Raw genomic sequence first — 12,086 nt, 5'->3', positions numbered from 1 at the left:
AATTGGATTATGATTAGATATTCTTAAATTAGATTAATCTAGTAGCTACATGTTAGTGTATTATTTTATATATTTTAATAAAATAATATTGGTAGAGATATGAATGATTTATCAAGCCTGGGTATTAGCTGTATGGTTTAAATAATTAAATTCATTATTGGCTTTTGGATTAAATATAGTTTTTTCTTGAATGATATTTTACTATTTAAATGATTAAATAATTATTTAGAATGGAGTTAAGGTTAAAGGGGTTTCTCTTTAAAAGAGAAGGAGTTTTTAGTTGGTTTAGGTGTGATTATGTTTAATCATGATTTAATGGTTTTGAAAATTAATAGAACTATTAATGAAAGGGAAGTTTATACTGTATATAACTATTTATACATATGCGTATCATTGTTTATTAAACTTAAAACTTTATTAGGTTTGGTTTTGATTAGAGATGATCTACTTATTGGTTTTCAGAGGTCTGGTAGAAAGAACTTGCTCGTAGGGTTTAACCCACGATTTATTTTTTAGGTTATTAGAGGTTCCAGTCTCGAGGTTGAGGATCCGCAGTTGGGAGACTGTCACTCATCTATTCATCTTGTGTGCTTTTAAGTAGTATTAGATTATTAAATAATGTTTTAAGGGGTCCTTGAGTTATGGGATTCCCGAGTTATAATTGTTGGAGGGTTATTAATTAATGGAAATTATTATTTATTAGTTTTTCTTTAGCGTATTATTTATTCATTTGTTTTATTTTGTAATCTGTGTTTGTTTAAATACTTTAATTGTTTTGATATCCCTGATTTTGTCCGCGGACCTGATCAACCCGTGTTCCGAAATCAGGGGGTATCATAGTGTTCGATCGATCGAACCTTGGACTTGGATCGATCGAACTTTGCTACTTTGCACCTTTGGCTTCATTTGCTTCTTTCTTTCTCCACTTTGCTCCTTCCTTTACTTAATCCCAGAATTGCTTCAATTAAGCTCTTATTTGGCTGAGTTAGCTTATTTTCGGGATAAGTGCCTGAAAATGGGAATAATATGAAATCAATCTAAAACGGTAAAGTAAGATAGATAAAGATACTAGAATGCCTAAGCTTAAAGGGTTTAAATATGCACTTTTCAGCGCTCATCACAGTCGACGAGGCCACCACCACCCCCCACACCGGCGCTGCTACCACTACCATCCCGAACCCCCATGCTGTCTGATCTATACAACCTCTCCTTTATCTATATGTACAAACACACAGTTATATATATATATATATATATATATATATATATATATATATATATATATATATATATAGATTCTTAAGAAATTCTCAATTGGTTTTTTTTTTTTGGTTATAAATTCAGAAAAAATGGGAAACAAAAATAGATCAGATAATCAGTGCATACGAGGAGTACGTAAACAATGTGGCAGGAAATAATAGGCCTCCACCGCAGAGTGGTTCAAAGGGTTTGTTGACAATGTGAAGGGAAAAGAGAAATATCAGATAAAATGCGAAACAAAAATATCAGATAAAAGGGAAAATATCATATAAAATGGGAAACAAAAATAGATTAGATAGTCAGTGCATACAAGGAAAATTTAAACAACGTGGCAGGGAATAATGGGCTTCCATCAACGGCGTGGTGTAGAAGGTTTGTTGACAATGTGAAGGGAAAAGAGAAATATGCGTGAGAGAAGTTGAGTGGTTTAGTTTTTAAATTACATAAACACTCAGAATTGTTATGAGGTGGCAGATTTTAATGAGGGTACTTTTGTACAATAGTTTTTCCATTTATATATGTATAAAATATATAATACAATATAATTGTAAATTGCAAAGCATATAGGGATAATTTAGTCTTTTAATCTACTTTTGTAGGTTAAAAACTCATTTAACAAAGTCAAAGGGTATTTTAATTAATTTACATGGTGTCAGAGCTCTGCATGTGACGGTTGGGGTGTGAGTAAAAAACGGAACAAACATATGCAGTATGAGTCATAGTAATTTTAGAAAGTTGTTTTAGTGTGATATTTAACTAAACCTGAGGAGGGTGTTAGTGAAATTAACCCTTAAATAATTAAATAGATACTAGAAAATGATGTAATCTATAACGAGAAAGATGAAAATTGATAAGTATGGTTTTTTAATTTGTACCAAGTCCAATGATATATCCTCTACCTTTCTAAAGTTACTAACTGAACTTAAATAATTGCAATATTTTTATTGTTATTTTTATTTTTATTTTAGAATCTCTTCTTTGATTTAACGATTATAAAACAAGATTAATTAAATTTACTTTATCAAATGTTGTACATGAGTCATGCATGATACATTGGGCAATCACGTTGACAACTAGTAGCCTTAGCGCGCGTGCTTTCAGTTAATGCGTGTGATTTTAAATAGAAGGTGAATGTTAGGGATAATTTCACTTACTTTTTCTGAGTTTAGGCTTAATTACAAGCCATACCCTTATGATTGTTAATATTACACCGACCTCCCTTCAATACGACGGAAGTTAGGTTTTGTGAGAAATCCGTGTAAAAGTACTAAAATGTCCTTTATTATTATATTAATCTAACAAGTTGTCTAGTTTATCCCCAAGACCAGACTTTTTACTGTGCACTACCGTCACCAACAAAGACCATAAATGGTTAGATCCTAAATTTTTGAAACCCTAAGCCCCTTCATTTTCGCTCTCCTCAAAACCACCTTGTTGCTATTACCACCACCTCAATATTAAACTCGTCATAGCCGCTCCCATTTCACACCCACCTACCCCGCTGTCGAAACCGTTTTGGACCAAGAGAGAGAAAACACTTGAAGAACAACTAATTTCTTAACTGGACAACGTTGAATCCATCTGTAACAACGGCAACAATCTGCCCCGTGGCGGTGATTTGAGGCGGTGCGACTATGGGGCTCCACGGATTCCAACGACCATGGTGTTCATCGATTCCGGCAGCAATATGCCTTGTGTTTGTGAAGGAACGGATCGATTGCGCCGGCAATTCGTAGCGGTGAGGTCAGAGGATTGATTGTGTGCGTTGTAGCTGGTCGCCAGAATGATTGTTGGTGATCTTGCCGGTACTAGAGAACTCTGGAATTTCACTTGAACTGAAGCACACCGGTTTGTTTGCTGAAGCTTGACGCCGGTTTGGTCACTGTGGATTTCCGGCTTGAATGGTCTCCATGCCTTAAAGCTCTGTGCCAATTGGGTCTTCAAAATGATTTAGCAAGCTTTCTAACGAGTCTTCGAATAAGCTCAGCTCACTGAAGCTTGCTCTTCGCTGGTTGGGTCGCTGAAGCTGTTCGGTTTGTTGGGTCACTGAAACTTACCGGAACAGTGTATGTGTGCAGCTCTGTACTTTCGCTGCATTTCAGGGTCCTTCAATCCGGCAACGACGGAGTAATCAGTTGGGTCTTGAAGCTGCAGGCTCACTAGAACTACATATATCGAAAATGGGTTCATCTATTCGTCTCAAGTTTTGTGCAAAGCCCAAAGACTGGAAGGATCTTTATGATGGAGCAATGTGTGAAGCTTTCAATTGGGTCCAGTGGCGCCAAAAACAAAGAAATCAAGGCAAAAAATTCTAAAAAACTCTGGCGAAACCAGGTTTGGCTGGCATCGTTGAGTTCGTCTCGGTCATCGTCGTAGGGATGATGTTTCTGCAGAAGACGATGTTGTCAATTGGGCTGATTGTGGAGTTCAGATCGATGAAGAACTCGAATAGGTCTTGATATATGGGGGTTTTTGGATTAGGGTACATCCGCGGACGGCGGAGCTGAGGGGGAGAGCTAGTCTGTCGGCAGTCGAGTTTCCATATATTCTGGCGGCGAGGGCCTTTATCGATTTCGGCAGTGATCTGTTGTGGTGGCGACGATTTGCAGCTATGTATATATATATATATATATAGATCTAGGATGGAGAAATATATATATATGTATATATATAGACAGTATATATATAATGTATATAACAGAGCCGTTCTTGTAACAGGTTTTAGAAAGAAAAGATGTATAAAGAGAAAATAAACTGTTATCGTTTTGAGGGTATATAAGTAATTTTAATTCAAAAAGTAAGGATGTAGATGTTTTTGTAATTGTATTAAGGGTAAATGTGACATTTCATGCTAAAAAACAGCTAACATCTTAAAAAATTGACGTTGACCATTATCGGAAAGGGCAAAGTGTGACAAGGGGGTTAATTTTGGGAGAGGTTAGCGTAATTATTAAAACGTTCGAAATATTATCTGTAATTAAACCTAATCTCGAAGGATGTAAGTGAAATTATCCCGTTAATGTTATAATAAAAATAGTTTGTTGCCTCCATCTCTCCAATAACTGTAACAAGAGGCGAAACTGTAAGTAAATACTTAATAATTGAGGTTAACTCATCTTTTTTTCTTTTTTTTTTTTGTAATCATTAGGGAGTAAATTCAAGACCTGACCAACTGAGTTACCCTGTAGGATTAGATTAAGTCATCCTTAATGATGCAATAATTGGTATGATATATAAAACAATATTGTAACGATCACATGGAAGGCTTAACAAAATTTGAAGTTCATTAGTACGTACTAATGTATATAGGAGTGTATATATGTGACTTTTATATCCCAAAAACCTGACACTTTATCAAATGTTGTAAATTAGTCATGCATGATACATTGGGCAATCACGTTGACACCTGAAACTTTTTTTTTTTTTTTTGCCACAAACATATCTCTATCATTAAAATAAGACTAGTACACACTGGTGGCATATACATTACCATTTTCTTATAATACACAAGAAGTTACAAATAAGAAACTAACCATAAAATTAAGGTATAATTGAATAAAAGGTAGTGGTGAAAAGAAGATAAATAAGAACAACTGGTGCCAGTAGGTAGAAAGAGGTTAGTATTTTAGAATTCCCGGAGGAGTATGGTACCACAATGATTTCAGCAAGAAGGATGGAGCACCCCTCCAGGTGAGAAATATCTGGAAATGCACACACAAAAAAGAAAAGTTGAGTGAGGACAATGATAACATCATAAATGACGTTTAGACGCTTGCTGTAGGATACGATGGGGCTCATAACTACCAAAGAGCAACAATAGGTGGCACAGAGAAAGATTTGGGTCATATTTAGTAGAATAAGGTTTTTGGTGTGGAGATGAATTATGCTCATGGCAGCATAAAATGTGACACTGTTCAAGAAATAGAAAACAAAGTACTGCTGCCATAACATTGTTGATGTCCCTGCAATATGAAGCGGTGGATGAAACCAATACTCCTTCTCGGTCGGGATATGATAATCTTCCCATAATCCACCAGGAGGGGAGAGCACAGCTTGGAACGCGGCTGTTGCAATAAGTACAGCCACAGTCAGTACCGCCTGAGACATGTCTCTGTCGCCAAATCCAAAGTAGTACTTCTCTATTTTTTCTTGCATTGACAGCTTATCTATGTCTTCAAGGGGATCATCATTAACAAATTCTCCTCTTTTTGCTCTAGGCCAGCATAACATAAATTTAGCTCGGCCTAGCATATCCTTGATCTCTTTGTTGTTCAATTCCGGCGGTAGACTTTGAACGATGTCCAATGCTGTTAAGTTCAAATTGTTCTTGGCATTCACCTTAATCTTTCTAATCATTTTTTCGCTTAACAACAATTTCACAGCCTGCATGCGAAGTGGATTTTCAAGGCATTAATTAACTAATATATAATAATTATATATTAATCCTGCAGCATATACAACTACAAGAATTCTGAAGGAGAAACACCGTGAAGTACTCACAAATCATATTGTATACGTACGCGAGAACAAAAGGGAATTAAAAGCGTTGGTTAAGTACGTGTGTATATATATATATATATATGTTGTATAATAATAACAGACTTGCCTCGGTTTGATTGGTGGATGTCGCTATATGCAAGATGGTGTTGCCATCCTCGTCTGGCCAGTTTAAGATATATTCCTTGTTGACCTTCTTTAGCCGTCCGACCAACGCCTCAAAAATTCTGGGAACGTAGAATTTTAGAGCAATATGTAGTGCAGTTTCACGTTTGGTTGTTAAATCTTCAATCGACTCTTCGCTAGCAATTAGAAACGATCTCAAAAGTTTTCGATTTCCTTGCAAAATCACATAATGCAAACACGTCATGCCCTCTTCTCCTTTGGCACGGACCAAGTTGCTATCAATGGAGATGAACCACTCAACCATGCGATCATGCCCATTTCGCAGAGCAACATGAATGGGGGTAAGGCCTTCTGGGTTGAGCTTAGTGGCATATGACGGCTTCAACTTCATGACTTCTGCAGCAAAATGATGCTTACCTGCATGGACCCAGTTGGGATTTCATTTCAAAGGTATACTGTACTTGATAAAAAAAAAAAAAATACTAATATATATGGGGTAAATAAATAAAAGGTACTCCGTACTAGGCGGACACATGCCTTCTTCCCCTAATTACCTGTTAATGCTGCCACATGTAAAGGAGTATCAGCTACCAATTTATCATCTATATTGCGCTCCAAAATATTTGGATCCTCCTGAATTAATGCATACAAATATTCAATGTTTCCCTCGTAAGCAGCCGCTCTCAACCTCTCATCCATTCTAAGACGGCTACTGTTATATATATTTATATATACAGGCAGTTAATATATATGTGAATGGATTGAGCATGGTCACCTCTCCTCTATTTAAAAGGAGTCCATTGGCAGCTTTATCTTGTTAAACCCTCATTCTCACGCAATGTTAAATTATGTTCGTGTAAAAGCACTCAACGTGGGCTACATGAAAAGAAAAAAAAAGGTAAAAGAGAGTAGGTTGCGCAACCCCCAGAAATATTATACAATTGCTTAACATTTCCAATAATAATAATAATAATAATAATGACTTTCTAAATAGAGAGTAGGCTGCGCAAACCCTAGAAATTTTATTAGATGACATGGTTCTCTCAAGTTAAATTCGTCAGTTTTATTCAATTTTATTTGTACATAACATTTAATATTTGTAGGCAATAAATGGAGCAATTAGCTTCCCCGAGAAATTGTTGATTAATGGCTCAAAACATGGGTTTGTTATAGATATACCAAGAAGAGAGAGAATTAAACAAGATCAAAGAACAATGAAACAGAAAATAGTAAAGTTAAAAGTTTTCTTTTATTCACTTGTCAAGTGCATCCCTCAAACACAAGTGCATCCCTCAAACACAAGCTCACATGATATATATACAAAGGCGGACAGAGAGGTGGGCAAAGGTAGGCTGTAGCCCAACCCAAATTTTTTAATTTTTTTTTTTACTGTTCTAATATTAGCCCAGCCAAAAATAAAATAAAATAAATTTAATAGTATTATCCCACCTCAACCTCCCACCCAAGCATAAAACGTGTTAAAACAGCGATGCGTAGTAGTATTAGAAATGAATTTTTTACTGACTGCATGACCATCAACCTTGAACGGGAGTTTGTTTGGAAAATTGACTTGAGATCTATTATTGATGAATTCGAGTCTTTAAAGACTCGTCGAGCACAACTTAGATAGATATTTTGTAATCTTTAAATTTAAATATTTATCTATATTATGTTATAATTTTTTATTTGCTTAAGAAATTTTGTTATTAAATTTATGTTTAATATTATCCCACCCCAACGAGAAATCCTGGATCCCCCCTTGTATATATATATAGCTTCAAAAATGGGCTTCTTTTGTAAGCTAAGTAAGGAGCTTCTCTTGTAAGCTAGATAACGAGCTTCCTTGTAAGATAAGTAATGAGCTTCTTCTATAAGCTAAGTAAGGAGCTTCTCTTGTAAGCTAATATTTGGGATAAATATGAGTGGACCCCACTATATATATATATATATATATATATATATATATATATATATATATATATATAACACTCCCGCTTGGGATAAATACGACATTATACTATATTAAGAATATGCCTCGTTAAAACATTACTAAGGAAAACCCAGTGGGACAAAACCCTAGTGAAGGAAAAAAAAAAAAGTATAGTATTATTGTGTATTTGAAAATGGTATTGCATATGTTAAAACTGCCTCTTTAAAACCTTGCCAGTGATAAATCCTAGACAAAGGAAAAAGAGTACAGTATGCCAATACCTTTTCGATCAACTGCTCCCCTCATTGTTGCATTTGTTTAACCCTGAAGATCCTTTAGTTGACATATTCCAATGTTGTGCACTAGCTTTTTGAAGTGTTTTAGTGAATTAATTTTCTAGATTTTCACATGAACATATCTTATGAATATCAATATCACCCTTTTTCTGGCGTTCATGTGTATAAAATAATTTTGGTGAGATGTGCTTAGTCCAATCACTTTTAATATACCCTTCTTTCATCTGTGTAATGTATGTTGTATTATCTTTATATAATATTGTTGGGCTATCTTTTATTGATGAGAGACCACATGTTATTCGAATATGTTGGATCATTGACCTGAGCCAAATGCATTCATTACTTGCCTCATGAATTGCGAGTATCTCAGAATGATTTGAAGAAGTTACAATCATTGTCTGTTTCATAGATTGCCATGATATAATAGTGCCACCACAGGTAAAAACACATCATGTTTGTGAATGAGCTTTATGTGGGTCAGAGAGATAGGTAACATCTGCATATCCAAGTAATTGAGAATTTGGCTCTTTTGAATAAAATAATTCCATATCAATTGTACCAAGAAGATATCGCAATATCTGTTTGATTCCATTCCAATGTTTGCGGGTTAATGCAGAACTATACCTTGCTAATAAATTGACTGAAAACACTATGTCAGGCAGTGTGTAATTTGCAAGATATATAAGAGCACTAATCACACTGAGGTAGGGCACTTCAGGACCAAGGAGTTCTTCATCATCCTCTCGAGGACGAAAATGATCTTTCTTGATGTTAAGTGATTGGACAGCCATTAGGGAGCTCAGTGGATGGGCTTTATCCATATAAAAACGTTTCAGAACTTCTTCTGTATATGTTAATTGGTGGATGAGAATACCGCTCGAAAAATGTTCAACCTCTAGGCCAAGGTAGAATTTTGCCTTTCCGAGATATTTCATTTTGAATTCTTTCTTTAAATAAGTGGCCGTCTTTTCTATTTCATCCAATGTTCCTATAAGATTCAGATCATCAACACATACTGCAACAATAACAAAACCTTATTCTAATTTGTTAATGGAAATGCATAGACAAAGATAATTGTTCACATACCATTTTTTGAGTAAGTACTCGCTATGGCGATTGTACCACATTTGCCCAAATTGCTTCAATCCATATAAGGATCGTTGTAATTTTATCGAGTACATACTACATGGTTTTATTTCAGACATTTTAAATCCTTTAAGGATTTTTATATAAATATCACTATCTAGTGAGCTATATAAAAATATTGTAACCGCGTTCACAAGATGCATATTCAGTCTTTCTGTGAGTACTAAATTAATTAAGAATTGAAATATGATTGCATCAATCACAGGATAGCATATCTCCTCATAATCAATACTTGGTCTCTATGAGAAAGTTTGAGCAACCAGTCGGTCTTTAAATCTTATAATTTCATTATTCTCATTTCATCTTTGTACCAATACCCAGTTGTACCCAATAGGCTTTACACCCTTAGGTGTCTGGACCATAGATCCAAAGACTTCTCATCTAGCTAATACAGTTAGTTCTGCATGTATTGCGTGCACTTTTCTATGATGGTCAATTATGTCTCTTTGTTGACCTTTTTCGATATTCTAAGGTTCCGGATCCTCGTTATTTATATTAAGAGCAATTGTATAAGAGAATACAGTGTCCACGGTAATTTTATTTTTGTTCAATTTCTTTTCATAATTCATTGAAATCTCATTATTTTCAAGTACCTTTTGCAACATTATCATAGTTAGCTAACTTGACCTCGTGAGGTCTTTGGGTCTCGTGAGGTCCCTTTGCCATATAAAGGGCATATGTTTTATCAAGGACAATTTTATCACTGTTAGCTAATTGAGTCTCTTTAGGAATACCCTATTTATCATTCATTGTTCTCTTTGGCAGGTGCCTCATTTTATCTCTTTTAGTTAATTGGGTCTGGTGTTTTGTCGTCGTTGACACCAAATTGCACAAAAATGTGGTGTGTGAAATGAAATGTTGCCAAGTTTGAATTTATAGAATGCTACTACAACTACTAACTATTAATGTAGTTAGAGTAAGTAGGGATCGTCCTAAGGGAAATAAGCGGTATTCTTGGAATCAATGATGGATTAGTAGGTCGAATGATCAAAAGATGGTTTGATTGATTAATTAACTAATGGTTCACTTAAAGCAATGAAAGTAAGTAACAATCTAGAATTAGAGAAAGTAATAAGAGAAAGGTCTTGGGGCTTAGAGTTCACCACTAAACTTCACTTCACCAAACACTAACAATTGTAAAGGGAAATCCAAGTTGTAACTTGTGAGTGTGTGAATCACCAATTTAAAACTAAGCATGGATGAAAAATAAGTATAGATTGTCTAATCAATCTAGTGAGTAGCACAAACTATCAAATGAGACCAATAACCATTTAATTAAACCATAATTAGTGCACACACAAAAATATAGAGGAATGTACTTCTTGCATTCATAAGTGTGGAACATCAAATAATAAGAATGGATTGTCCACCTACATAAGAAATTCAGGCAATTACACTACAACTAAGCTAATGACATAGAAATTAAGCTAATTAAACTAAGGATGTGGCACAATTTATCAAGAAATAAGTATGAACCATCAAATAAATCACAAGAGTAATCAATTAACGTACAGTACGGACTATTCTTGTATATTATTCACGTATGGTATTATTCATATGCCATATTATTCACGTATAATATTATTCACGTATGGTACTATTAACGTACAGTACTATTCATGGGGGTTCTTTTTGGGAGAATTTTTTCTCATAAGAAATTCTTTTAGGTGATCGTGATCGTTGAAAAAGAAGATGGCAACCGCAAAATTTGATATTGAGAAATTTGATAGGTGCAACAACTTCAGCATGTGGTAATGCGAAGTTTTAGATGTTCTGATTTAACAAGAGTTGGACACTACTCTGGGGCATAGAAACCTGAAGAAATGGAGCAAGAAGATTGGAAAAAGATCAATTGTACGGCTTGTGGTCGAATTTGGCTTTATCTCAAGAAGGATAAAAAATATTCTTTCATGCACGAAGCTTCAACAAACAAGCTTTGGATACAACTGGATGACAAGTATATGACAAAGAGCATTACAAATTGGCTCTATTTGGAAAAGAAGCTCTTTTAGTTTCAATATAATTAAGGTATGTCTATGTTCAAGCACCTGGACAATTTTAACAAAATTATTGCTGATTTACAAAATTTGGATGTTAAAATTGATGATGAAGATATATGTGATAACCCTCGATTCTAGAACCACGGGTGATCAAGTCTGGGCACAGATCCGAAGGATACCAGACAATCAATATATAAACAAGCAGGAATAAAACTGAATTAAGAATAAAATAATGATATGCTGAAAAGAATTCTAATTGTAAAACCTCCAAAAATAAAAGTTTTAATATAAATTAACTTTCCAATCCGTACAACTCGGGAATCCAACTAGTGGACCCCTAATAATCTCAACTGATAAAACTTTACAGAACAAAATCCAAAACTAAAACCAGAAAGAAAAATCCTATTTAGTCGGAAGAGTGAATGACTGTATCTGCATCACCACGAACAAGCTCTAAACCTGTTATAGACGATCACCTGAAAAATAAGGGCGGGTCAGGCCCACATGCAAGTTCCATGCCACTACAATCCATACATAAACCCGATACGCAGATACATCCTAGATAGCTCAATAATAGCTAAGATAGTCCATATAGATATAAGTACACACTATAGGACGTTCACCAGCCCACATAATCCGTCTCAACCCGAGTAGAACAACCAAGGAAACATCATCAGGCCTGGTTATCAATCCTAGGTGATATACGCACCCTAACCATGATCAGGAGACTCAAGCTCGTATCACGGCACTTAAGTATATATTTAAATCTCTTCCTAATACAGAAAAGTAAAGCAACCATCCATTATGTCGTTCAACTGTTTTAGTTGACAG

General features: G+C 35.0%; 1 protein-coding gene across 1 annotated transcript; it reads right to left on the bottom strand.

Moving 5' to 3' along the window:
* Window positions 1-3,303: 3,303 nt before the first annotated feature.
* Window positions 3,304-6,655, bottom strand: LOC132305040 (ankyrin repeat-containing protein NPR4-like). Its single transcript, XM_059802726.1, has 4 exons — window positions 6,438-6,655; window positions 5,867-6,300; window positions 4,912-5,643; window positions 3,304-3,408 (listed from the first exon to the last, which is right to left on the bottom strand). The coding sequence occupies exons 1-4, from the start codon at window positions 6,580-6,582 to the stop codon at window positions 3,304-3,306; spliced, it is 1,416 nt and encodes a 471-aa protein (XP_059658709.1). The 5' UTR covers window positions 6,583-6,655.
* Between the last annotated feature and the right edge of the window lie 5,431 nt (window positions 6,656-12,086).

This window comes from Cornus florida, unplaced genomic scaffold, assembly GCF_030987335.1.
Source record: "Cornus florida cultivar Cherokee Brave unplaced genomic scaffold, ASM3098733v1 CherokeeBrave_3.0.0_Hap2_Chr04, whole genome shotgun sequence".
In the NCBI taxonomy this organism is placed as follows: Eukaryota; Viridiplantae; Streptophyta; class Magnoliopsida; order Cornales; family Cornaceae; genus Cornus; species Cornus florida.
This window is presented reverse-complemented; position numbering and strand designations above follow the sequence as displayed.